Raw genomic sequence first — 27,910 nt, 5'->3', positions numbered from 1 at the left:
GTTGCCTGGCTAATTTTTTTTTCTATTTTTTAGTAGAGATGGGGTCTCGCTCTTGCTCAGGCTGGTCTCAAACTCCTGACCTCAAGCGATCCTCCGGTCTCGGCCTCCCAGAGTGCTGGGATTACAGGTATTAGCTATCACACCCAACCTTCGGTACTGGTTTTAAATACTTTTTTATTAATATTATTTTTATTTTATTTATTTATTTATTTTGAGACTGAGTCTTGCTCTGTTGCCCAGGCTGGAGTGCAGTGGTGTGATCATAGCTCACTGCAACCTCCAACTCCGGGGCTCAAGTGATCCCCCTGCCTCAGCCTCCCAGGTAGCTGGGACTACACGTGTGCACTACCATGCCTGGCTAATTTTTTTTTAGCATTTAGTAGAGACAAGATTTTGCTATGTTGCCCAGGCTGGTCTTGAACTCTTGGCCTCTTGCCTGGGCCATCCAAAGTGCTCGGATTACAGGCATGAGCTACTGTACCCAGCCTTATTAATTTTATTTTTAGTTGAAAAATTGTAATTGTATACTTTATGAGGTACATTGTGGTATTTTGATACATGCATACAATGGAATGATTAAATCAAACCAATTAGCATATGTGTCACCTCACTTGCTTATCATTTCTTGTGGTGAGATATTTGAAATTTACTAAGTTATTTTGGAATATACATTATTATTGACTATAATATTGCTATGCAGTAGATCTCTAAACTTATTCCTCCTATCTAAGTGCAACTTGTACCCTTTGAATAACAACTCCCCATTGCCTCCCCTCACCCTCAGCCTCTGGTAACCATCATTCTACTTTTTACTTCTATGTGTTTGACTTTTTAAGATTCCAAATATAAGCAAGATCACGAGGCATTTGGCTTGCTGTGTCTGGCTTCTTTCACTTAATGTAATGTCCTCTAGATTCATCCATGTTGTCACAAATGACAGAATTTCCTTGTGTTTTTAAGGGTGAATATAGTATTCCATCATGTCTATATGCCACATTTTCTTTATCCATTCATCCATTTGTGGATACTTAGGTGTTTCCATATCTTGGCTGTTGTGAATAATGCTTCAGTGAACATAGGAGTACATATATCCCTTCAACATACTGATTTCAATTCCTTTGGGTATATGCCCAGAAGTGGAATTGCTATGATAGTCCTATTTTTAGTTTTTTGAGGAAACTGCATACCATTTTCCATAATGGCTGTACTAATTTACATTCCTACCAACAGTGTACAAGGGTTCCCTTTACTCTGCGTCCTCACCAATACTTGTTATCTTTAATTTTTTTTGTTTTTGAGACAGAGTCTCATTGTGTTACCCAGGCTAGAGTGAGTGCCGTGGCGTCAGCCTAGCTCACAGCAACCTCCAACTCCTGGGCTCAAGCAATCCTGCTGCCTCAGCCTCCCGAGTAGCTGGGACTACAGGCATGCACCACCATGTGCGGCTAATTTTTTTCTATATATATTAGTTGGCCAATTAATTTCTTTCTATTTATAGTAGAGACGGGGTCTCGTTCTTGCTCAGGCTGGTTTCAAACTCCTGACCTTGAGCAATCCGCCTGCCTCGGTCTCCCAGAGTGCTAGGATTACAGGCGTGAGCCACCGTGCCCAGCCTATCTTTCATTTTTTTGAAAAGAGTTATTCTAACAGGTGTGAGAAGGTACTGTTTTTTAATGCATGCATACCAAATGCTTTAATCTTTATATCCTGTAAGATATGTGCAGCCTTAAGTTTATAGATGATGAGACTGAGAATCAGAGATTGTGCCTTGCCCAACTTCCCACAGCTACTGATAATGGTGGGTTTTGACCCCGAGTCTGTCTGACTCTACAGGTTTGTGTAAGGAGACGATAAGAAATAAGACCACAATCCAGAATGTGAAGCATCGTACAGGACAAATGCCCTAGTTTCTCCAACAAATCAATTTCATGAAAGAAAGAGGGAGGGATGCTTTTATAAAATAAAAGAGACTTAAGGATAATGGTGAGCTGGTAAATGTTTAACAACTGATTCTCTGAAAAAAGAAAAAGTGCTGATTTATAGTATTTGCTGGTTTTTGTTGTTTAAATCCACTCACCATGGCTGATTTCAGATTACCAATGTGATCTCACTGAATGCAGAGTTGAGAAGAGATGCACAGTTTCACTCAGTTTGTATAGTATTTCCATCATACAGATACAGTAGCTGTAAACAACCTCATATGCATAAATAATAGTAAAATATAGTAAAGTAGGGAGTGATGTTTTTAGTATGTATTACCTTGGCTTTTAATATAATTAATTGTCAGTTTATATAATTTATTTTTTTTGAATGGGCATATTTAACAATTGGCCTGCAAAATTCTAGAAAATGTAATAGTTCTTGTGAGCTGGTATGAGCCAGCTCCAGTGCACATTACATGTAATGTATAGACCTCATTTAGATCCTGATTTGAACAAACCAATTATAAAAAGACATCATTTAGACAATTTGAAAATCTCAGTGTGGATTGAGTATTAGATGAAATTAAGGAATTACTAATGATTATTTTAGGGCAGATAATTATATGATTTTTTAAAAAGGTCCTTATATGTTTGTTAGAGATATAAACTGGAAAATTTATGAGTGAAATGACATGATGCTTGAGGTTTGCTTTGAAATATTCCAGGATACAAAAGGTGGGGGGGTAGATAGCTTGATATAGATGTTGATTATTGTTGAAGCAGATAATGGTTACATAGGACTTCATTATACTATTCTACTTTCAAATTTGTTTGAAAATTTCTGTAAGAGCTCAGAAAAAAAGAGTGCCTTTAGTTTGGGCCTGTATTTTAGAGGGCCATAAATAGAAAAGGATTTTGTATTTGATTTTTTTTTTTTGAGACAGAGTCTCACTCTGTTGTCCAGGCTAGAGTGCCATGGCATCAACCTAGCTCACAGCAACCTCAAACTCCTGGACTGAAGCAATCCTTCTGCCTCAGCGACCTGAGTAGCTGGGACTACAGGCACAAGCCACCATGCCTGGCTAATTTTTTGTTTCATTTTTAGTTGACTGGCTAATTTTTTCTATTTTTAGTAGAGATGAGGTCTCGCTCTTGCTCAGGCTGGTCTCGAACTCCTGACCTGGAGCAATCCGCTGGCCTTGGCCTCCCAGAGGATTACAGGCATGAGCTAGGATTACAGGCATGAGCCACCAGGCCCGGCCTTTGTATTTGATTTTGTAAGTTACAGCTCCCCAACTATTTTCACTTAGGAGCAAAGAAATGCAATAATTACCCAGAGATGGAAAATGGGTAAGAGATCAGTAGAAAGGTCAGAGAGGGCTTTTTCTATGAGTAGAATGATGTAAGTCTAATTTTTGAAAAGTGACTTTATTATTTTACATTAAAATCACAAAAATGCCATATCACAATTCAGATTTCCATCTGTCTTAAAGCTTCTTGATTTGCGATCCAAATTACCTCCTAATTTCACCAGATTTATCTAGTATATGATAATGGGCCCTCTTATTCTATGTCATATGAGGTAGTATGATAGGCCTAGAAGTAGACCTTAGGTTACCTCATTCCATAACAATTATTCTTTCCATTATACCTTTTCGCTTCCAGCTTAATTTGAAATTTTCTATTAAATGACTGTAATGATCTTACTTGGATTGTTTCTTAAAATCTAAAATTCATAAATAAAAGGTAATCGAATGTAAAATAAATAAATTTAGACAGCTGACACAGTTATCACAGGAACATTTTGAATTGTCTGGACCTCATTTCTTACTGAATTTCTAGAACCTGATACTTAATTTGAGGTAGGTTCTCTCAATGTTTTAGTATTGCTTAGGGATAAAAATAATATAGATTTCTCAAAAGATTTTATATATATATATGTTTTCATACATACATAGATATATGTATATACATACATATCTAGTGATTGCTCATTGCTTCTAGCCATTCTTGAAGACTTTTAAATATATTGAATTGGTATGTTTGAAATAGAGAAGCTCTTATTTTGAATTTTCAAAAGTTTTAAAAACATTATTTCTGACTCCAAAAAAATGCTTATTTATTGTTTTGTTAATTGAGATTATACTGTATGTACATTTTGAGATCCTACTTTTTTCCCTACTTAATATTACATTATGACAAATCCCCATGTCATTCATTACTCTGAGGAGATTTTTTAGTTTCTGTATAATATCATATATATGTAACATCATATGTGTAATTGGCCTCTGTTGTTGGAGATTTAAATTGTTGTTCAATTTTTTACTGTTATTTGTAGAACTATGATAAAATCCTTGTCAGAAAAGTTACAAAACATATACTGAATGTATGTATTTATCTTGTTTAAAACTTAAATATGGTTAGTGATTAAAAATGTTTAATACATGTCATGTTGACTTGGACTTTCAATGTTTAATATGTAACTAGAAACTACTTTTCTTCTACCAGGGCATAAAACCAGCCAGCTTCAATAAAGTTGCTGACCCTGAAGTGAAAGAAATTATTGAGGGATGTATTCGTCAAAACAAATCTGAAAGGTGGGTGTGACTGTAGTGAAATGACATAACTGATGGATACATTTTTCTTTTATCTTGCAGTGGGTCATTTTCTGACCTTTCAATCATGCTGGGTATGATTTTTGAGTGGAAGCTAAATCATACCGTCTAGAATTAAGTGTATTAGTACATGTTGTTTGCCATTTTAGACTTTGATATCATGTGCTGAATTTTTCTTGAACCAACATTTGGGCTGTATTTGTGTGTGTGTGTGTGTGTGTGTGTGTGTGTTGTGACAAGCTTTTTATCACTTTCAGCCATCAGCTTAACTGTCAGTAGTCTCTCACAAGTTAACTTGCTTCTAACAGATGAGAGTAGGCAGATATTTTTTATTCTATCATACATCTTTGTGTCATGATAAAGCTAATATGAATATTTTTGTTTAAGAAATAGTATTCTAGATTTATTTGTATCATAATTTGTGTTTGTCTTATGGACAACTCCCTTTAGTCTTAGCTCTCACTTCCTTTTAATTTGAGCTTTAGATAATTACCAACTTATTATATCCACCAGCATTTCATTGACCCTCCCTGTTTTTATTAATATTAGTTTCCTATTTAGGTTTAGTATTGTACATCTGAGAATATGTAAAGCCATCAAGGTAAGGCCTGTTTAATTATAGCTTTTTTACAAAACATTCTTCGTGTTCATACAAACAGGCTACATCTGGGTATTTTTTTTTTTTTAATTTTGGTGCAATATGCGCAACCTAAGCTTTACCACAGTAGCTATTTTTAAGTGTACAATTCAGTGGCATTAAGTACATTCATATTGTTGTGTAACCATTATCACTATTTATCGCCAGGATTTTTTCATCATTCTAGACAGAAACTCTGTACCCATTAAAAAATAACTCCCATCTCTTCTTCCCTCCAGCCCCTGGTAATCTTATTCTACTTTCTATCTTTATGAATTTGTCTATTTTAGGTACCTCATATAAGTGGAGTCAAACAATATTTGTCCTTTTGTGGTTGGCTTATTTCATTTATCATAGCATTTTCAAGGTTGATCCAGATTGTAGCATGTACCAATTTCCTTTTTAAGGCTGAATAATATTCCACTGTATGTATATACCACACTTTGTTTACCTATTTACCTGTTGATGGACACTTGGGTTACTTCCTTACTTCCACCTTTTGGCTTTTGTGAATAATGCTGCATGGATATTGGTGTACAAGTATATGTTTGAGTCCCTGTTTTCAATTCTTTGTGGGGTACGTACCTAGGAATGGAATTGCTAGGTCATATGATAATATATTTAATCTTTTGAAGAACCACCAAACTTTTTCCACAGTAGCTATACCATTTGTCATTCCTGACAGCAGGTTATAAAGGTTCTAATTTCTCAACATCCTCACCAACACTTGTTATTTGCTGTTTTTTGATATTAGCCATTCTAATTAGTATGAAGTGGTATCTTATTATGGTTTTGATTTACATTTCCCTAATGATACAGAATACCTTTTCATATGCTTATTGGCCATTTGTATATCTTTGGAGAAATATCTATTCAAGTCCTTTGCCTATTTTTAATTGTTTTGTTTCTGTTGTTGTTTTTATTTTTGTTGAGTTATAAGAGTTTAGGCAAACTTTTTTTTTTTTTTTTTTTTTGAGATAGAGTCTCACTGTGTTGCCCAGGCTAGAGTGCTGTGGTATCAGCCTAGCTCATGCAACCTCAAGCTCCTGGGCTCAAGCAATCCTTCTGCCTCAGCCTCCCGAGTAGCTGGGACTACAGGCATGCGCCACCATGCCTAGATGATTTTTCTATATATTTTTAGTTGGCCAATTAATTTCTTTCTATTTTAGTAGAGATGGGGTCTCGCTCTTGCTCAGGCTGGTTTCGAACTCCTGACCTTGAGCGATTTGCCCACCTTAGCCTCTCAGAGTGCTAGGATTACAGGCGGGAGCCACCACGCCTGGCTGAGGCATACTTTTTAAAATGAGGCTAAAGTTACTATGTAGAAGTAGCTGTTTTAGTTTGGATTCTGATTGTTGTTTGTACAGCCTTTTAATTATGATCTGTTACCAAAGAATGTTGAAATATTCAAAAGGGTTGATGGGATATTAGTGTATTGGAAAAAACACAGGATTAAACATCAGACCAAGAGTCAAATCTGGACTCACACTTAGCCAGTATGATCTTGAGCAAGTTACTTAGTTCCTTAAAACAGGTATTATTTTATTGAGTTTTTAAAAGTATGCATCATTATTTACTTAGTTTATTTTTATTTCGATAGATTTAGAGGTACAAGTGGTTTTTGGTTACATGATGAATTGTGTAGTGGTGATGTCTGGGTTTTAGTGTACCTGTTGCCTGAATAGTATACATTGCACCCAATATGTAGTTTTTCTTCTGTCACTCCCCTCCTATCCTCCTCGCTTCTGAGTCTCCATGTCCATTGTACCACTCAAAACAGATATTATTTTGATGACTAAAAGGATATGAATGTATAATATATAAAATACCTAACCATAATGGGTAGTCAATAAATGGTATCTTCTGCTATTGTCATAATTATTCGTCAGTAAAAATACTTAGACAAAATTTTCATTGAGAGGCCGAGGGCTGAACTTGGTTGTGCCTCCTTAAATGCATCTCATTTTAGCCTTAAAACTAATTAGTTTGAGCATGAGCAAGCTATTCTTTTTATGACACTGTCTTAGTTAAATATTTGTCTCTCAATCACTAGAAATGTAGAGGGTTGAAAATCCTCAACTTGAAGGATAACATGCTGTCTATATGCTTTTTCTGTTTAAGTAGTACAGGAGGGACTCTCTACGTAGGCATTATGGAATACATCAGTTTTAGCTCTCCCTAGCCTATAATACCGATAGGTTAAATATTATATATCTGTTTTAAAAATTAGTAAAAGAAAAGTAAATTAACTTCCCTAGCTTGTAAAAGAATCCTGTGCGGCCATATCCTTTGTTTCTCTTCAGATATGGTTAATCCCTGATATTAGGCTAGAGTTGTATCCATTATATACTCTGGCCTAAAACCAGAGTTAAATAGTTTAAGAAAACCACAGGACTTTGCCAAACCCCATTAGCTTCACCCATGGCATTCTCTAAAGAGTAAAGTATATTGATTAGATTATTGTTAATGGAGTCAATGACTTCCATTTATAACATTTGTAAAAGAGTTAGAATTTCTAATTTACTTTAGAGTTTATATATCTGTAAGAGTTTTTAACTCTGGGAGGTTGAGGCGGGAGGATTGCTTGAGCTCAGGAGTTCGAGACCAGCCTGAGCAAGAGTGAGACCCTGTCTCTACTAAAAATAGAAAAAATTAGCCAGTCAACTAAAAATGAAACAAAAAATTAGCTGGGCGTGGTGGCTCGAGCCCGTAGTCCCAGCTACTTGGGAGGCTCAGGCAGGAGGATGGCTTGAGCACCGGAGTTTGAGGTTGCTGTGAGCTAGGCCGATGCCATGGCACTCACTCTAGCCCAGGCAACAAAGCAAGACTCTGTCTCAAAAAAAAAAAAAAAAAAAAAAAGACTTTTTAGTTTCCTTTGCTGAGAATTTATTGTTTGAGTCTCAGTAACTTAAGCAAGTGGCTTAGGGAAGCTAATCAATCCATTGAACATGTACTGTAGTATATCTCTAGTTTTCTCTAGGCATACTTTTAAGTATGTGAAACGTAGATATCTAGGTGTATTACTGGTAATAATCTTGAATTAAGATCATTATATAAGCATGTTAGTTGGGATTTCTTTGCATCCCTGGTAATAAGTGGGATATAAAGTTTGGTTTTTATAACTAGGCAGATTAATAATTAATAGGAAATTTAAAATAAGGTTGTTGCATTGATATAATTAATTTTTATTAGAGGTTCTACATCTTGGCTATGATTGGAATAATTGATAATGAGATATGTATTTTGCTTATTAGGTTGTCTATCAGGGACCTACTAAACCACGCATTTTTTGCTGAGGATACAGGACTGAGGGTGGAGTTAGCAGAAGATGATGATTGCTCAAATTCATCCTTGGCTTTAAGACTCTGGGTTGAAGACCCTAAAAAATTGAAAGGCAAACACAAAGACAATGAAGCTATTGAATTCAGTTTCAATTTAGAAACAGATACACCTGAGGAAGTGGCATATGAAATGGTAAGTCAATCCTACCCTTGTTTCTCCTGCCCCTTGTAGTATCAAGGTTGATTCCTTTCTCCTTCTCATTGCTTTCTTTCCTCTCATTTTATCCTTTTTATAAAATTTAAATTATTATATTATTGTGAAATGATTTATCTACAACAGTATATTAAATTTGTATGCACAGTATAAAGAATAATGAAACACTACCTTTGTTAAGAAATAGAACATTACCAATTCCTTAGAAGCCACCCATGTGCCCCTGTAAGTTGCATTTTACTCCCTCATCACCATAAGTAATATCTACCCTGACTTCTGTGTTACTGATTTCTTTGATTTTCATTACAGTTTACCTAAGTAATATATTGTTTTGTTTTCAAATCCTAAATGACAAGCACACACCTAGCTGATTATGGAAGGGGTGATGTTGGTATAATTAGGTGAAGAGTCCCAGGAGAGGATAATCTTAAGAGAATCTCTTGGTCATAGTCTAGCTTCAGTTTCCATAAGAGTTTATAAGAGCTGTTTCTGAGGAAGACAGAGGATAAGGTCCTGAGTGAGTCCGGCAAAATAAACCCATTGCTCAGCATAGTCAGGGGACCTGCAAGGCTATTGTGCGGACCCAAAATTAGTTGTCTGGTAACCACATAGTTTGACAGGGAGCAGGCCTCTCTGACTCTTCCTTTCCCATCTCTCTGTGACCAGCCCCAACCCTCAATAGTAGATCACAGCAGGTAACTTCTGTGGAGTGAAATGCATATCCACACCTGCTCCAGGCAGGTGCAGTGCTGGTGGGAGGGGTTTGCAGGAGCTGTAGCAGCATGTGGTCAAGACCAGGCCATATAGACCATCTGAGCCAGGCTCACCTGGGCATTCTGGTTTTAAGTTAAAAAGAAAGATGTGAAAATGACAGTGGATCTTGAAGATGATAGCCTTTAACATGTGTCTTTCTGATTAGGTTACATTGTTCTAATGTAGGATGATTACCTTGGGCATCTGGTGTACAGCTACCACCCTGGTATTTCCCTTTATTATCTTCCTAGACTTCTCTTCCTAGACTTCATTCACTGCTGTTTTGAATTCCATACTTCCTAAATCTCATATATTTCTCTTTCTTGGCTTATTTTATTTCAGTGGCACACTTCCCTTTGCTAGTTTCTTATGAAAGGGCACATGGAAGATAAATTCCTTGAGACTTGCATGTATGAAAATGCCTTTTTTTATATCTTCATATTTAATCAATCATTTGGCTGACTATAGCATTTTAGGTTGGCAATTTTTTAAAAAATCTGGAGTCATTGCTCCATGTTCTTCTACCTTTCAGTATTGCTGTTGAGAAGTCCAGAGTCGTTCTGATTCCTGATCTTTTGAATCTGACTCATTGTTTTCCACTATGGAAGCTTGTAATATCTTCTCTTTCTCCTCAGTCTTCTAAACCTTCAGTGATGTATCCTTTTTTTTATATATTTAAGGATTTTTGTTGTGCATGTATCTGAAGATCACTGAAAGCTTATGCAAATCTTTCTCCTTACAGTCATTTAATCTTTTTAATGAAGTGGTTTAAAGTATTTACTGCCCAATATATTATCTTCTTTACATAAGCTCATATCAGGGCTATCCAACTTCTATTAAATGGCATACTGGATTCTTACATGTTTGGGCTCTTTATTAAAAAACAATGTCTGACCGCTAAGAGATTAGTTTCACTGAAGAACAGTGGGGCGTACCTATTTTCTTTTTAGTATGGCTCATTAAAGAAAGTTAAATTGAAGAAAAGGGAATTTTGATTCAATTAAAATAAGGTCTCTTTCGAGTAATTGTCTGACAATGAGATAGGATGCTCTGAGATGGTTATTATTCTGCTCAAGTGACGGAAGCTACAAGCAAAGAATTATAGTCTATGAAACTAATGGTAAAGAATGTTAATTCTAAGAGGCCAAGAGAAGAACCTGATTTTGATCAAATTATGATAGGAGATAATGGAATAGTCTTCTGTGGAAATATATATATTCTGAGATACTGGTGAACCTTTCAAGATGAAGAATTCTGCAAATTTCTGTAGTAATGGAGTATATAGAGGATAATGTTTATCCTACTGTTCAGAACTGCAAGTTAAAGCCTAATTGTAAACTTGAAAATAACAAAGAATTCTTAGGATACTGTCCCTAAAACCCAGTATTTGGAAGCTAAATACATTGGGTGTCACATTTCCTGAGGTACTCAAAAAATAAGATATATCATAAAATATGTTTAGAGTCCTCAAAGTACACATAGAAGTTAAGTATTTAAAATTTTAAAGCTTAATATATTAGTGCATTACTAACAAATTTTTTTTGCAATTGCAAGCTTTTTTGTGATTATTTTATAACTTGGCAGAATGTAACTGGTAAGTGAATTTGATGGTATTTTTTTCATATTCAGCACATTTATTAAGTACCTACCACATGCAAAGCACTGTGTTGGGTACTTTTGTAGAAGGATGAAATAGGCTCTGATAGCTTCAAAAAGCTTATTACCCTGTAAGAAAGATGTATAAATTACATACTGCTTTCCTATGTACTACTTTGAAAAGTAATTTGGAGTAAGTTGGTTAAAACAAGCAAACAAATCCATACCCATACCATTTAAGTCTTGTAATGAATCATGAAAATAATTAAGAACCTGAGGCCACAATTTAATGGTAATTCCACAGGGGACAGGTGTATGCCTAGTTCACCGTTTTATCATACCATTTTATCGGCAGTGTTAAATGAAGTCCATGGAATGTTTGTGCTCAGTATATCTCTTTAATCAGGATTATCTTTAACTCTACTAAAAAGCGTTATACTCATAGAAAGAGCACTTATACTTTTATAAAATTCCAAGGTGAGCTCAAAGATGATACCCTTAAAATGCAAAGTCATTCCCGAGAGCCTGAGGATAGGAGGGTGAAGCAGATGCCATCAAGATAACTGGTCAAAGCCGGGTGTAGTGGCTCACGCCTGTAATCCTAGCACTCTGGGAGGCCTAGGCAGGAGGATCTTTTGAGCTCAGGAGTTCAAGACCAGCCTGAGCAAGAGTGAGACCCCGTCTCTACTAAAAATAGAAAGAAATTTATTGGACAACTAAAAACATATAGAAAAAATTAGCTGGGCATGGTGGCATGTGCCTGTAGTCCCAGCTACTTGGAAGGCTGAGGCAGGAGGATTGCTTGAGCCCAGGAGTTTGAGGTTGTTGTGAGCTAGGCTGACTCCACAGCACTTGCCCTGGGCAACAGAGCGAGACTCTGTCCCCATCAATCAATCAATCAATCAAAAAATAAAAAGATAGTGGTCAAAACCAGGATGCCAAGGATGAGAGGCTACTTCTCCCCTACTGCTTTCTCTGGTCTTTGTAAGAGTATACGAACATCTCTCCTTTTTGTTTCACTAAAGAATAAAGTAACGAGATGAGAGGAATGATATAAAAGATAAATAATAATTCCTAGGTAAAGAAATGGAACAGCTTCTCAAACTCAATGACTTAAAGTGGCTCAAAAGACTGGAACTGAAGGAGGAACACTAACCTTCTTCTAACCTCACCTCCATTGCTTCTGCTAGTGATGTATCTTGATTTGAGTCTATATTGCATCTACTGTTTTGGATACTCAATGGACCCTTTCAATCTGTCAATTCATATCCTTTATTTTCTGGGAAATTTCTTGAAGTATTTTGTTGATCAATTCTTGTTTTCCCTTTCTGGAATTGCTATTATTTGGATTTTCGGCCTCTTGGATTGGTTCTCCAATGTTCTTTTCTATTTTCCACTTCTTTGTCTGTTCCCCTTTCTGGCAGATATTATCACCTTTACTTTCTAACCCTTCTATTGAGATTTTCATTTCTGCTATTATGTTTTGAATTTCAAGAGTCTGTTTTCATTTTTCATCCATTCCTTTTTTAGAGTAAACTTCTTGTTTTTTGTTTTGTAGATACAGTATTAGTCTCATTTCTCTAAAGTTAGTGTTTTCGACATTGTTTTTCCCTGCATAGTTTGTTTCCTCTAAGTTGTTGTTTTTCTTTGTTGGTGTTGTGTTCTGTCTTCTTGTTAGAGACTTTTCTCATATTCCTGGTAATTCTTGGCTGTCTGCTCATGATTAATAGTAGGAGACTATATTAGTTTTCTATTGCTGTGTAACAAATAACAACAAATTTAGTTGCTTAAAACAATACCCATTTATTATTTCACAGTTCTATAGGTCAGAGTCCTGGTGGGCTTGGCTGGATTTTCTGCTTAGGATCTCACATGCCAAAATCAAGGTGTTGGCTGGCCTGGGCTCTTATCTAGAAGCTCTGGGAGGAATCGGCTTTCAGACTTATCCAGGTTGTTGGCAGAATTCAATTCCATGTACTTGTAAGACTGAGGTCCCTGGTTTTTTTGCTGGTTGTTAGCCAGGGGGCCACTTTCAGCTCCTAGAGGCTGCTCTTCAGTCCTTTCATGTGCCCCCACCCCATCTTCAGAGCCAGCAATGGCATGCAGAATCCTTCTAGTATCATCAACTGGTAAAAGATTTACCCAGATAATCCCCCTAGCTTAAGGGCAACTGTGCTATATAGCAAATACAATGATGGGTGTGATACCTCATCATATTCACAGATATGAGGATTAAGAGGGGACTTCTTTGAGGGGCCATAATGGGCCTTGCCCATCACAAGGACTAATAAGCTGATGGTTGGTGTGATTGCTTGCACAGGACTTATTAACTTTAACATTTACTGTAGGGTATCTGGGTGGTCTGTTAATTGGGGAATCTCTGATCCTAGAATTTATAAGTCTTTCATCTTGGGTTGGTTAGATTCCTTAGAGAAGCATCTTTTAGTCTGCTTCTTGGAGGATACAGGTTTGGTTACTGGTATTTTGGTAGCCAAGTAGGGAAGAAGGCTGGGTGTTTCTGCATTTGGCATTCAGCTGTATATGGCCACAGACTTGTGGGATAGGGAAGAAGCAATCACCCAAAGGTGTGGAATGCAGATTGGGATGCAGGGACCTAAGTAACTGCTTCTTGAAACCCTTTCACTTAGTCTTTCTTATTTAGCCATCTCTTTTGACCTCATCCTCAGTTCTGGAAGTACCTAGTATTGCCAGTTCCTGTGCCTTATGAGTATTCTTCAGTATACATGGGAATGATTCTCAGTTTTCCTTTGTTTATCTTTCTCAGGTCTGGTAGGTCAATTATTACTTGTCTTATTTTTTTTCCATATTCTAAGGTGTCCAAAATCTTATTGCAGTTGTCTTTTTCTTATTTGCCCTGTCATTGTGGGTTTATAACTTAAAAATCCATTTACTATGGGGTTTTTTCTTTTTTGAGTCTTAGGAGGGAGCATAATTAAATATCTGTGCCCCATTTTACACTTTAATCATCTTTCAACTACCATGAAATTTCCCAGAGGCTGCAGACCTCCAGTACATGCTTTGAAAAGCAGATTGTGGACTGAGAATGATATGTCATGGTACCTCAAGTGAGCTTCTCTTATGCTTAGCGCTGCTCCTGACACAAGGCAGAACATTTTCCTTTTCTCACTCTTCTAATGTCTAGTAAGATGTGGTACTTTGCTATGAGCATACTTTCCTCTGCCTAAAATGTTGGTCTCCACTCCAGATTTTATCTGCACCCCCCTCAATAGCCTGAAAGTTTCTTTTTTGGCTTAATGCAGGTCAGAATTTACTTTCTGCTGTGACACTTTCTCTAGTCCCTCCAGAGAGGCATGTGTTCCTACTTTGGGGCTATTGCAGCAGCTAATTTCTACCTCATTTTAAGTTTATGGCCATCTCACACAACCAAATTGTGTGTTCATACAGGACATACAAAGGACGAACTTAGTCACCTGTATTTCTTTGGTGTCTGGTACTGGGCACATTGTAGACACTTAATGTTGCTGAATGAGGAAACCTTTTTAATCTTTTACAAACCCTAATGACAGTCATAAATCACTTGTAATAAGACTGCGTGTACTGAAACATCAAGTTATTTTTTGTTTTTGTTTAAAGCCAGAATCATTTTAACAATGCCTGGTAAATCATTTTCTCCTGCCAATTAAAGGCTCTGGCATTTATGTATGTCTTTTATTAAGGGAGACTATGGAAACAAATTAACTGTTATTTAATAGTGTTTGGGATTTGGGAGCATAAAATAACTCTACTTAGTAAAATAAAAGTTAACATCTTAAATGTTAAAGAAGTAGTTTGCTTATTATATATGTTTTGTTTGTAGGTAAAGTCGGGATTCTTCCATGAAAGTGATTCCAAAGCTGTTGCTAAATCCATTAGAGACCGGGTGACCCTGATAAAGAAGACCAGGGAGAAGAAACCTGGCTGTTTGGAAGAATGCAGAGATTCCCAGTGCAAGTCTATGGGAAATGTAGTCCTTCAGCACCAGAATACAACTTTGCCCCCTGCTCCTGCTCAGCAGGCCAGGGCTGAATGTGAAGAAACTGAAGTTGATCAACATGTTCGACAACAGCTTCTACAAAGAAAACCACAGCAGCACTGCTCCTCGGTTACAGGTAACACCATTATAATTTGTAAAAGCAAGCAAGCGTGCAATTGTATTTCCTAATCTTTATTTTTTGGGGAGGGGGCAGTGGTCAGTGGCCTATTTTTTTTTCTTTTCATATATTGCTTTATTTTTAAATAGCACTTTTGTGTTTTTCAAAGCATTCTGTTATCTATCATTTCAGCAAGGCTTTTACAAAACCCCTGAAATAGGCCAGCTAGTTGCTTTATTTTAAAATTAAGAAACTGTTTTGTTAAGTGACTTGTCTAAGGTGGTAGTTGCATAAGAATTATAATCTAGCATCTAGTTGTGTTTAGGGAATAAATAAAATGACTTAACATTCTTTAGGGTCTAACAAAAATCTTTTAATAATGAAAATTTGGAACTAAAGATACAATTTATTCCTTAAGAAGGAATTTTCAGACTTTAAGATCCTTTGTATTTTAGGCTAAAGTATAAAATTGACACAATTCCTTTTATTTTCTGCTGTAATGCATTCTCTTCTCCAGAAGGATACAGTATTTGCACAGTAACATTCAGTTGTTCTACAATGACAGTATTTTTTTCTTCAGGTTCTAGGAGAAAGAGAATATGACACTTAGCATTTTACTGAAATCCTAATGTCAGGTATTGATTAGTTAGGGATATACATGAAATGGCCAGCAAATGGAGTTTATTTTTATGTGATTCTTTGTTTTTAGGTTTGCTTTACTGAGAGAATTTTAGCTATATCACAGTGTCGACATTTCATTGCATGATGGTTTTTGATTAATTCTACAGTATTATTCACATTTTATTTGAAGCTGTTGCAGGTTGTCAGAGTAAAAAAAAAACCATTAAAAAAACACTAATAATTACCTATACCATTTGGACATTGTGCTTCAAGTTTTCCCTTCTACCTGTTGCTTATTTTCTTTGTTATAGGTGACAATTTGTCTGAGGCAGGAGCTGGATCAGTTATACATTCAGATACTTCCAGTCAACCTGGTATAGCCTATTCCTCAAACCAGAGGATGAGATCTCAAATGGTTTCTAACATCCCACAAGCTGAAATAAATGTTCCAGGGCAAATTTACCCATCTCAGCAACCAGTAGGAGATTACCAGCAAATTTCAGGGGTGAGGTGAACTGTTACATTTTTAAGTGTGTAATCAGTATATTTACTGTAAATGGGAGAGTTTATCTTTAATCTTTTTTTTTTTTTTCCTCCTTTAACAGTTGCAGAAGCAGCCAAAGCTGACTCAGCCCCATATTTTGCCTTTGGTTCAAGGTCAGTCCACTGTTTTGCCTGTACATGTCCTTGGACCTACAATTGTTTCACAACCCCAAGTTTCCCCATTAACTGTCCAGAAGGTCTCACAGATAAAGGTAGGACCCATTTTAGAGGCTCTGTATTCATTTAAACAAATTTAACACTGCCTGTATTTTCTGACAGGCAAAGAAAGGTTCTCTTTTATAAATTCAGCATAGTTTAGATAAAGGTCATTGAAAGCTAAGTTTTTTTTAAATGTTTTCCTTCACCCAAGACAGTGTTCTTGAGGATATGCCTAGTATTGTATAACTAGAATCTTGAGACACTGCTTGTATAATTGAAGAAGAAACAGAGAACTCAGTACATATGGACAAAAGATTTATATAGAGCTCTGATCTCTTCCTCTTGGTAATGATGGTTTGTTCTTTGTATTGTACTTTTCCAGCCTACTTTGAATGTGGAGGGATGTCTCTTGCAGTTAATTAGAAATAGTATTTCATAGACTTTCATAATTTTTAGCATGTTCATCTAAATTCTTGTTGACTTGTTTTGGTTCATGTTTATTTCTGTGGGAGAAATAAGTGTTTTTGTCTTTCAGACTCCTAAAGTCACTATTATTTATTTCTGACAATGAGTAAACAGTCTTTGTGTGAATTCATATATATATATATATATATATATATATATATATTTTTTTTTTTTTTTTTTTTTTTGAGACAGAGTCTCACTTTGTTGCCCAGGCTAGAGTGAGTGCCGTGGCATCAGCCTAGCTCACAGCAACCTCAAACTCCTGGGCTCAAGCGATCCTACTGCCTCAGCCTGGGACTACAGGCATGCGCCACCATGCCCGGTTAATTTTTTCTATATATATTAGTTGGCCAATTAATTTCTTTCTATTTATAGTAGACATGGGGTCTTGCTCTTGCTTAGGCTGGTTTTGAACTCCTGATCTCGAGGAATATGCCCACCTCGGCCTTCCAGAGTGCTAGGATTACAGGCGTGAGCCACCGCGCCTGGCCTGAGTTCATATATTAAGACTGTATCCTGGTTCCATAGGTTATGGACTCTGGACACATGGATGGGCTCTTCTTTAGCGTCACCCTGTTTCTTCCCTCACCCCCTACCAATCATACCCTGCGTGTGCTTTCCCTTTCTGGGAGTGAGATAGTCCAAGCTCCTGGGCATTCTCTGTTTAGCTAGCATGCTGTAGTTTAGAAGGCAGCTAAACAGAGAATCCCTGGTTTACCTAGCAGTTGGTGCATCTTTAATAGATTGATATAGAGTCAGTCATAGTTCATCAGCAAACTTTTAATGACTACCACCACCTTCTGGGGATATGAAGTAAAATAAAATATGATTCTTACCTTCAAGTAGCTCAGTCTTGTAGGGGAAAGCATACACATACTTGACAAATGCCAGATGCATTTAAAATCTGCTGGGGATAGATTTGGTCTGATAGAATTGAAGGTGCTTAGTATTGGGCTATTGTTGATAAGTTATATGGTATATATGTGTAATTGAGCTCATTGTGGTTTGATTTGTCTCTTTCTAAGCCTATGATGCAAAGTACATTGAATGGGTGCTTAAATTTAACTTAGGTTAAACCACATAAGTATATAGGTATGTGTATTTTAAACTGTGTTTCAGAAATTAAAAAAAAAATTAAATGAAAGTTGTATTTGCTTATTTAAAAATAAAGGCCATAAAGTTATAAAGAAGAAAGTGAAAATCACCTGTTATCTCTCCATCTAGAAATATCTTATTGTTTGTATTTGAGGTGTAACTTCTAGCTTTGTCTTTTTTTGTATGTATATACACGTATATAATTTTGTTTATATATATATATCATATGCATACTATTCTTTATAGCCTGCCTTTCATATAATATGTAGAAACCACATAGGCAAGCACCTTGACCATTTTGGTCTTTTTATGAGCATGGTCGCCCAAGTTCTAGGAAATTATTGCAGCCAATCTATATTTCTGCCAACTCTTCTCCCTTCTTGAGGGAATATCTGTATTCATTTTAGATATGATATTGAAATCCTTTATGCTTTCTCTTGGGACTTTCACTGTTGGGTGTGTGAAAATATGAGATTCAGATACTTTGAATCTCTGCCAGGGTTTGAATGAGTTATGTGGTAAGTGCCATGAGCAGTATATTGCTGTGACTGGTCTCAGTCCGTTAGTGCATTTAACTAGCATTTATTCACGTTATTAGGATTTTTATAGGACTAATGCTGTACCTAGCACCTTTTTGATAACTTGCTGAAATTTTTAGAGCATAGCATTATTTTATCTATCAATCTTTCTGGGACAGTCCCATTAAAATGAGCATAGTATATACATTTATAATTTGAATTTTCTTGCACCAGCACCAGGAACTGCAGCTGGCCTTTGGAGCAGATGGACAAACTTCAGCCCAACCTAAGACTTTAGACTTTTTAGTTATTGGAGTTCCACAACCAGTCCTTTCTGCAGTTTCTCCTCAGACATTGCCTGCTTACTGGATGACTTCCCAGCATCCAACAATTGATCTTCAACTTGAGCCTGGTCCTAGAAATGGGAATCAGGCATTAACCAAAGCAACAGATGACAGTCACACTTCTAGTTTCTTACTGGTTAATCATCCTCAACCGTTGTCGAATCATTCTTCTGCCTGGTATGTGAGCAGTGCACAGAATGCTGCTGGTACAGTTCAGCTCCTTTCTGATTCCATTTGGGGGCATTTAGCGGCCCATCAGCCTTTACAAAAGATTGCATTCAGTATCGCAGCTATACCCAGTGGTACCTCAGGAGTCTATAACTCCTGGTTCTTCAATGCCACAAAGCCAGACTGTGCATTTGAAGGAGCCTTGTTTCCAAGCCTCTATTCATCAGCAGCCATTAATTTTGCAACCTAAGATTATGGCATCACCACAGAAAAATGTTCAGCAGGATTGTATTCTTCAAGAGCCTGAAGCTCTTGCAAGTCAGCAGCAGCCAAAGGGTGGTATTGAAAGTGTGATTCAGTCCCTGGAATGGCCACCTTATTCTGTTCAACACACTTATCCAGGGCCACCTGCAGAACTACCATCCTTCCCATTGAAGGCTCCTGTGCAGCTGCCCTTTATGGTACGTCCCCAGGAACAAACTTCTTACTTATCACAGCCAACTTACCCAATCCAGGCTCCAGCACAGCCTGTTTATTTGCTGCCAGTCCCGGAGCATCCTCTTTACACTGTACAACCACTGGGATTACAGCCAGCCTATTCTATACAGACTTCTTATCCAGTCCCATCTGCAGTACAGCCCTCTTATTTGGCACCAGCCCAAGGGCAACCTGCTTATCTAGTGCAACCTCTGGTTCGGTCACATTTTCCAGACCAGGCAACATATGTGATCCAGGCAGCTTACCCTGTGCAACCTATGGAACAGCCTGCTTATCAGGCACTACCTCTTGAGCATGTCTCTTATTCAGGACAAATTTCTTACACCATCCAGAAAACTGAACAGGCAACCTTCATAACCCAACAAGTATACAAAATAAACCCTCCTGATAATAAGCAAGTACATGTTACAAATTTTGCAGATCAAAAGTTATACTCTCTATCACCTTTTGTAGCACAAACTTCTGAGCAACAAGCCTATTTAACACAACCCCAAGGTAGTTCTTCTTTAATGCTGGAACAACAAAAGATGCATTTAACATCAACATTAGATACACAGATGTGGTCTACTAAACCTTTATTTAATGTCCGGCATTCAGTTACTCCAATCCCAAGCAGATGCCAGTTTTGGACACCAGCAGCTAAAAGCTCAGGCCCAGTCAACTAGCATTACATCTCAGAGGGCAGTGGAAGGACAGCTTCGAAACCCTGGGCAGTTGTCCTTCATTCAGCAGGCCTCTTCACAGGCCCAGATCCAGCCCCCACATTTTTTAGTACAGCTTTCCCAATCACATCTAACACCAAGCCAGGTTTCTCACTCAGCTTTCATTCAGCATCAGCAGATGACTCATTCATCTCATAGACAAGCACAGAAAACCCATCAGTTGTCTACTCAAGAAGGTCCCATAAATCAACAGCAATCTTTGTATAGTCAATGTGCTGCTCTCCAGCAGCAGGTACCTCATTCACAGGCACCTAACCAAGTTCAGCCATTACCAGGTATTCCAAAGACCATTACAAACATGGTCCAGATTATACCTCCTTTGCAAGAACATTTGCATCTGGCGGCAGTGGAACAACAATATGTAATACAGCCTTTAGAGCAGCCTCAAGTGCTTCAGACATTAGACAACAGTCAAACTTTTCCCCTACAGAAAAACCTAGCACAGCATCAGCCAGCATACATCCAGCAGCAGTCTGCTGACTAGCCACAGTGGCAAGCATCTTCTAGCTTAGCACCTGTTTCTGGGTCATCAGAACCACAATTACAACAGCAGACCCTCTGGCAAAGCTCTGGGATAGCCCTTCCAAATCAGCCATCTTCTGTTCATCTCCTGACACTTAGCATTCTAGTACAGGCTTCCACTGCCTTTCAGAGCATTTCTGTGTTACAGACACAGCAGCATTTACAAGGCCAAGAAATTCTAAAGGTAAATCCTCCTGGGGGGAAATGTGAATGATTGTGATTTTTCTGTAATGTTCAAAGGTCAGGAAGATAGTGAACTATAATAGAAATAGCACTGGATCGGGAGTCATAGTCCCTGTTCTGGCTCTTTTCCATACTTGGGTGATCTTGATTCAAGTCTCTCCTAAGTTTCCTCATGTGTAAAGTGAAGGCATTAGACCAGATAATGACCAAAAAAAAAAATATATATATATATATATATATATTTGAGCACCTACTTGGGATATTATCAGTGAATAAAATACAAAAATCCCTTCTGTCATTGAATTTTGTTGTCTAATGAGGAAAGACTGCCAATACCTATTATAAGAAAGTAAATTATACAGTATAAGGAGCGTTGGGGAAAATACAGAGCAGGGCAAGGAGGAAAGTAGGTTGCAGTTTTAAAGAAGGTGGCTATCAGAGTAGGCCTTATTGAGAAGGTAACATTTGAGCAGATACTTGAAGGAGGTGAGAGAGTCAGCAATACACATTTTAGGCACAGGGAATAATGGATATAAAGGCCTTAAGGGAGGAATGTGTTGGCGTGTTTGAAGAATAGAGAGGAGACCAGTGTAGCTTTCCAAGATCTTTTAGTCCTAAATGTTAGGAGCCTATGGTTCTTACTGTTTTACATTTATATATAGTAAAGCATTTGCTTTCCATTATTGAGATACTTCACTTAGGATAATAGTCTCCAGTTCCCTTTGTGAGATAAAAATTAACACTGTTGAGTGATTCTTATGTGCCAAATACTATTGTTAATGCATTACATGCGTTATCCTCATACCAACTCTAGGAATCCTATCATTATCTCTGTTTACAAGTGAGGAAACTGAGGTTCAGAGAGGTTAATTTTCTCAGTGTCATTTGGCAGAGCTAGATTTGAACCCAGCATACTCAGTCATTTAACTGCATAGTCTCTTTGTAAGATAGTTATCCTCCCTGCCAGAATTGGAGAAAAAGGGTCTGGTAAACTTCAGTGAGATTTAGTTTACTCAGGGAATTGGTTGAATTAATTAAAGGAAAGAAATGAGAATCTGACTTATTCTTTTTTTTTTTTTTTTTTTTTTTGGCTCTTCTGCTCTGCTTTGGGTAATCCAAAGCCATCTGAATTTATTGAGTTTGGCTAATAAAATGCTTTGAGGTCCTTAGATAAGTTATTTTCTAGTGGTGATATATTACTCTTCCAGTTATTATCTCAAATGTTATGTGTTTTATAAAATTCCCTCTTCATCAAGGGCATAAATTATAATGAATTCTAATATGTACATGCTGACTCCTAACAAAACTGAGCAAAGATAAATAAAAACCTTTGCAGCTGAAGTTTCTTCAGACAGGGGATACTATTTCAGGATTAACTTTTTAAGAATAAAGTGTTTCACAAAGCATTTTAGATTGAAATGTTCATTTCTGTGGGCAGATTGCACATACTGTATACTTTCATAATTAAATTTTTTTTCCTAACATCTTATTTTAAAAGCTTTCAAGTATATATAATAGTTAAAAAAATTATAGCATGAACACTCATATACCTAACACCTAGATTATACAGTTAACTTTTGCTATATTTGCCTTTTCACATATCTGTTTATCCCATTATCCCTTTATTAATCCATCTTATTTTTCTACTGCATTTCAAAGTTTAAAGTTGCTGACATCAGTATATTTCATTCATATGTACTTCAGCATACAAAAATTGACTAGAACTCAGTATTTGTTTTTTAGTTTGAATTTATATATAGTAAAATGCACAGATCATAATTCAATGAGTTTTGACAAATGTGTACACCTATGTAACCCAAGCCATAATCAAGCTATAGAACAGGTGTTGACACACTTTTCCTGTAGATAGTATTTTAGGCTTTGCAGTTTACATAATCTCTGTTGCAATTACTCAGTTCTGTTGGTGTATACATGAAAACAACCATAGGCAGTATGTAAACAAATAGGCATGGCTGTGTTCCGATAAAACCTTTTGCTCACAAAACACAAGTGGTGTGCCAGATTTGGCCTGACGGCTGTGGCTTACTCACCCCATGTAGAATAGTGCCATTACTTGAGAAAGTTCCTTCATGCCCAGTCATCCCCACACCCTGTCAGAGTCAACCACTATTGATTTTTTTCACCGTAGATTTGTTTATCCCATTCTAGACCTTCATATAAATGGAAACATATACTCTTGTGTAAGGCTCCTCTCATTCAACATGATTTTTAGATTGATCCACGTTGTTGTGTGTATCAGTAGCTCATTTTTTGCTGCAGAATTAATATTCCATTTTATAAATACACCAAATTAGTTTATTCATTCTACTATTCACAAACACCTGGGTGGTTTCTGGTTTTTGGCGATTATGAATAAAGCTGCTGTGAACATTAATATTTAAGTCTTTTTGTGGACATGTTTTCATTGCTCTTGGATAATACCTGGGAATAGAATTGCTTGGTCATAGAATAAGTGTCTAACTTTTTAGGAAGTTGCCAGTTTTCTAAATTGGCTGCACTATTTTACACTAATATCAGCAATGTATGAGAACTCCACACCTTCACCAACATTTGGTAGTGTATTTATTATTTATTTATTTATTTATTTATTTATTTATTTATTTAGAGACAGAGCCTCACTCTATTGCCTGGGCTAGAGTGCTGTGACATCAGCCTAGCTCACAGCAACCTCAAACTCCTGGGCTTAAGCAGTCCTTCTGCCTCAGCCTCCTGAGTAGCTGGGACTACAGGCATGCACCACCATGCCTGGCTTATTTTTTTCTATATATTTTTAGTTGGCCAATTAATTTGTTTCTATTTTAAGTAGAGACGGGGTCCCACTCTTGCTCTGGCTGGTTGTGAACTCCTGACCTCGAGCAATCTGCCTGCCTCAGCCTCCCAGAGTGCTAGGATTATAGGCGTGAGCCACCGCACCTGGCCTTGGTAGTGTATTTTTAAAGTAAAGCTATTCTGGTGGGTGTGTAGTGGTATCTCATTGTGGTTAATTTTTATTTCTCTGATGACTATGATGTTGAGCATCTTTTCATGTATTTGTTAGTCTTTGTATATCTTTCTTTCTGAAGTGTCTGTTCAAGTCATTTGCCCATTATATTTGCTTCTGTTTGTCTTTTTCTTATTGGCTTGTAGGAGTTCTTTATATGTTCTGGATTATACCAGTCCTTTGTCAGATACTTTTTTTTTTTTGGAGACAGAGTATCTGTTGCCCGGGCTAGAGTGCCCCGGCATAAGCCTAGCTCATAGCAACCTCAAATTCCTGGGCTCAATCGATCCTTCTGCCTCAGCCTCACAAGTAGCTGGGACTACAGGTGTGCCCCACCATGCCCAGCTAATTTTTTCTATATATTTTTAGTTGTCCAGCTAATTTCTATTTTTTTTAATAGAGACGGGATTTTGTTATTGCTCAGGCTGGTCTCGAACTCCTGAGCTCAAATGATCTGCCCGCCTCAGCCTCCCAGAGTGCTAGGATTACAGGCGTGAGCAACCATGCCTGGCTGGATACATGTTTTATCAATATTTTGTCCAGTCTGAGGATTGCCCATTCATTTTTGTAATAGTTTTATTTGAGGAGACAGAGTATTTAAGTTTGATGAAGTCTAATTCATCAGAATTTTCTGCTGTAGTTAATGCTTTCTATAGCCTAAGATACGTTTGCCTACACCCAAGTTACAAAAATATTCTCATATGTTTTATAGTTTTATGTTTTATGTTCAAGTCTGTAGTCTATCTTGAATTAATTTTCATGATTGTTATGAAGGGGTAAGGAGTCAGGGTTCTTTTTTTCCTATACAAATATCCCATTGTTTCTGCACTTGTTATGTCTGTCTGTCTGTCTGTCTGTCTGTCTGTCTGTCTATCTATCTATCTATCTATCTATCTATCTATCTATCTATCTATCTATCTGTCTGTCTGTCTGTCTATTTATTAGGCAAGCACGAAATGAGGTTTATTGAGGAGAGAAAGATAAGATTATAGGGCAAGAGCAAGACATAGGTTTACAGAGTATGATACATACACTATAGATAATAACCAGACCCATCATCTCAGCAAAGAGAGGGCAGAAGGAAGGGCACAAAAAGGGTTGTCTTTTTGATTGTAGCCATCTTAGTAGGTGTGAGGTGGTACCTCACTGTGTTTTGTTTTTTTTTTTTTTCAGACAGAGTCTCACTCTGTTGCCCAGGCTAGAGTGAGTGCCTTGGCGTCAGCCTAGCTCACAGCAACCTCAAGCTCCTGGGCTTAAGCAATCCCACTGCCTCAGCATCCCAAGTAGCTGGGACTATAGGCATGCGCCACCATGCCCAGCTAATTTTTTTCTATATATATTAGTTGGCCAATTAATTTCTTTCTATTTATAGTAGAGACAGGGTCTCCTTCTTGCTCAGGCTGGTTTCAAACTCCTGACCTCGAGCAATCTGCCCGCCTTGGCCTCCCAGAGTGCTAGGATTATAGGCCTGAGCCACCACACCAAGCCCTCGTTGTGGTTTTGATTTGCATTTCCCGGAAGGCTAAAAATGTTGAATGTCTTTTCATGTGCTTGTATATTTTTAAATTTTTTTTGGAGAAATATCTCAACAACAAAATCAAACAACCCAATTAAAAAATGAACTAAATATATTTTTTTTAAAAAAACAGGGGCTTCCTCTATCGTCCAGGCTGAAGCACAGTGGCCCCAGTCAGCTCACTGCAACCTAAAACTCCCGGGCTCAAGTGCTCCTCCTGTCCCAGCCTCCTGAGTAGCTGGAACTACACACATGTGCCACCACTCTTGGCAAGAGTTGTTTTCTTTATTAATTTTCTTGGGTAGATATGGAGTCTTAGTATGTTGCCCAGGCTGGTCTGGAACTCCTGGCCTCAAGTGATCTTCTCACCTTGGCTCCCAAAGTGCTGGGGTTATACCTGTGAGCTACCACACCCAGCCTAATTATAAGAGTTCATTATATATTCTGGATACTAGGCCCCTATCAGATATATGATTTAAAAATATTTTCTCTCACTCTGTGGGTTGTCTTTTCACTTTTTGATGATGTCCTTTGTGGCATAACTTTTAAAAATAATTTTATAATGTCCAATTTATCTATGTTTTCTTTGATTGCTTTGTGCTTTGGTATCATATATAAGAAACCATTGTCTAATCTAAGGTCATAAAGATTTTCCCCTATGTTTTCTTCTAAGAATTTTAAACTTTAGCTCTAAAATTTAGATCTTTGATCCATTTCAAGTTAATTTTTGTATGTAGTTTGAGGTAGGGGTCCAATTTCATTTTTCTCATGTGGATATTCAGTTTTTCCAGCAATATTTATTAAAAAGATCATTTACTCATTGAATAGACTTGGCACCCTTGTTGACAGTCCATGTGTTCTTTAAGTTTTGGTGAAGGTGTGGAGAAAAGGGAACCCTTGTACACTGTCAGTGGGAATGTAAATTGATACAGCTTTTATGGAAAACAATGTGAGATTTCCTCAAAAAATTAAAAATAAAATTACCATACAATTCAGCCATCCCACTTTTGGGCATATATCCAAAGGAAATGAAATCAGTATCTTGAACTGATATCTGCACCCTCATGTTCATTGCGGTAGTATTCACAATAGCCAGGATGTGGAAGCAATTTAAGAATCTGTTGATGGATGAATGGATAAAGAAAATGTAGTGTTTATATATGCAATGAAATAATTATTCAGCTATTAAAAAAGAAGGAAATGCTGCCCTTTGTGGCAATATGGATGAATCTGGAGGACATTATGCTAGCTGAAACAAGCTGGACACAGAAAGACAGATACAGTATGATCTCACTTATATATGGAATCTAAAAATGTCAACCTCATAGAAGCAGAGAAGAGCATGGTGGTTGCTAGAGGCTGAGGGGTAGTGGAAATGGAGAGATACTGGTCAAAAGGTATAAACTCACTTATAAGATGAGTAAGTTCTGGGGGTCTAATATATAGCATGTTGACTATATAGCTAATAACACCATGTTGTTTACTTGAAGTTTGCTAAGAGAGTAGATGTTAAGTGTCCTCACCCCTCCCACACATGGTAATTATGTGTGGTGATTAATGTGTTAATTTGATTGTGGTAATCATTTTATATGTGTATATCAAATCAATTTTTGTCAATTATTACCTCATAAAGCTGTAAAAAATTAGGCAGTCTTAAATTTCAGCAATATTTTGTAGTTTTTAGTGTACAGGTCTTATACCTCTTTGTTACGTTTATTCCTAAATTATTCTTTTTGATGTTATTATAAATGGAAATTTCCTTAACTTCATTTTTGGATTGTTCATTGCTAATGTTTACAAATACAGTTGATTTTTGTGTGTTGCACTTGTATTCTCTACCTTTGCTAAATTTCTTTGTTAGCTCTAATAGTTTTTTTGTGGATTCTTTAGGATTTCCTATAATAAGATCATGTCATCTGGGAATAGAGATAGTTATAATTTTTCCTTTCCAATTTAGATGTCATTTCTTTTTTTTTAATTGCTCTTGCTGGAACTTCTAGTGTAATGTTCAGTTGGAGGTTAAAGCAGATATCCTTGTGATGTGCCTGATCTTAGTGGGAAAGCTTTCAGTCTTTCACCATTAAGTATGATGTTACATGTGGGTCTTTCTACTTTTGAAGAACTTTATTCAGGTATAATTTATATACAATAAACTACATATATTTATAGTGTATGTGTTCAATGAGATGACAGATATATGCCATGATCGAGAAACTAAACATTACCAGAACATCTAAGAGTTTCTTGTGTCCCTTTTAAGTATTTTTGTATGTTTGCTCAAGGGATTTTAATTTACATTTTTAATTCTTCACAGTTTCTATATAGATTTAATATTGTTTTTAATATCATAAAATGTAATAACCATGCAATTATTAAATTTATTCCAGGCTTTAAACTATAATTGTTATATATATTACATTTACAT

The 27,910-nt window shown here is 36.9% G+C and overlaps 1 protein-coding gene across 3 annotated transcripts in view; it reads left to right on the top strand.

Annotated features, from left to right (window-relative positions):
• WNK3 (WNK lysine deficient protein kinase 3) overlaps positions 1-27,910 on the top strand; it is a 175,504-nt gene that overhangs the window by 52,810 nt on the left and 94,784 nt on the right. For all 3 annotated transcript variants that reach the window (XM_075999466.1, XM_075999465.1, XM_012782731.3), the window contains 5 exons: positions 4,431-4,519; positions 8,429-8,648; positions 14,857-15,148; positions 16,063-16,256; positions 16,357-16,506. In XM_075999466.1, the coding sequence (XP_075855581.1) occupies positions 4,431-4,519; positions 8,429-8,648; positions 14,857-15,148; positions 16,063-16,256; positions 16,357-16,506 (945 nt within the window). The remainder of the gene's footprint in view (positions 1-4,430; positions 4,520-8,428; positions 8,649-14,856; positions 15,149-16,062; positions 16,257-16,356; positions 16,507-27,910) is intronic.

This window comes from Microcebus murinus, chromosome X, assembly GCF_040939455.1.
Source record: "Microcebus murinus isolate Inina chromosome X, M.murinus_Inina_mat1.0, whole genome shotgun sequence".
Classification (NCBI taxonomy): domain Eukaryota; kingdom Metazoa; phylum Chordata; class Mammalia; order Primates; family Cheirogaleidae; genus Microcebus; species Microcebus murinus.
The sequence above is the reverse complement of the archived record's forward strand: the minus strand, read 5'-3'. Positions and strand labels throughout refer to the sequence as shown.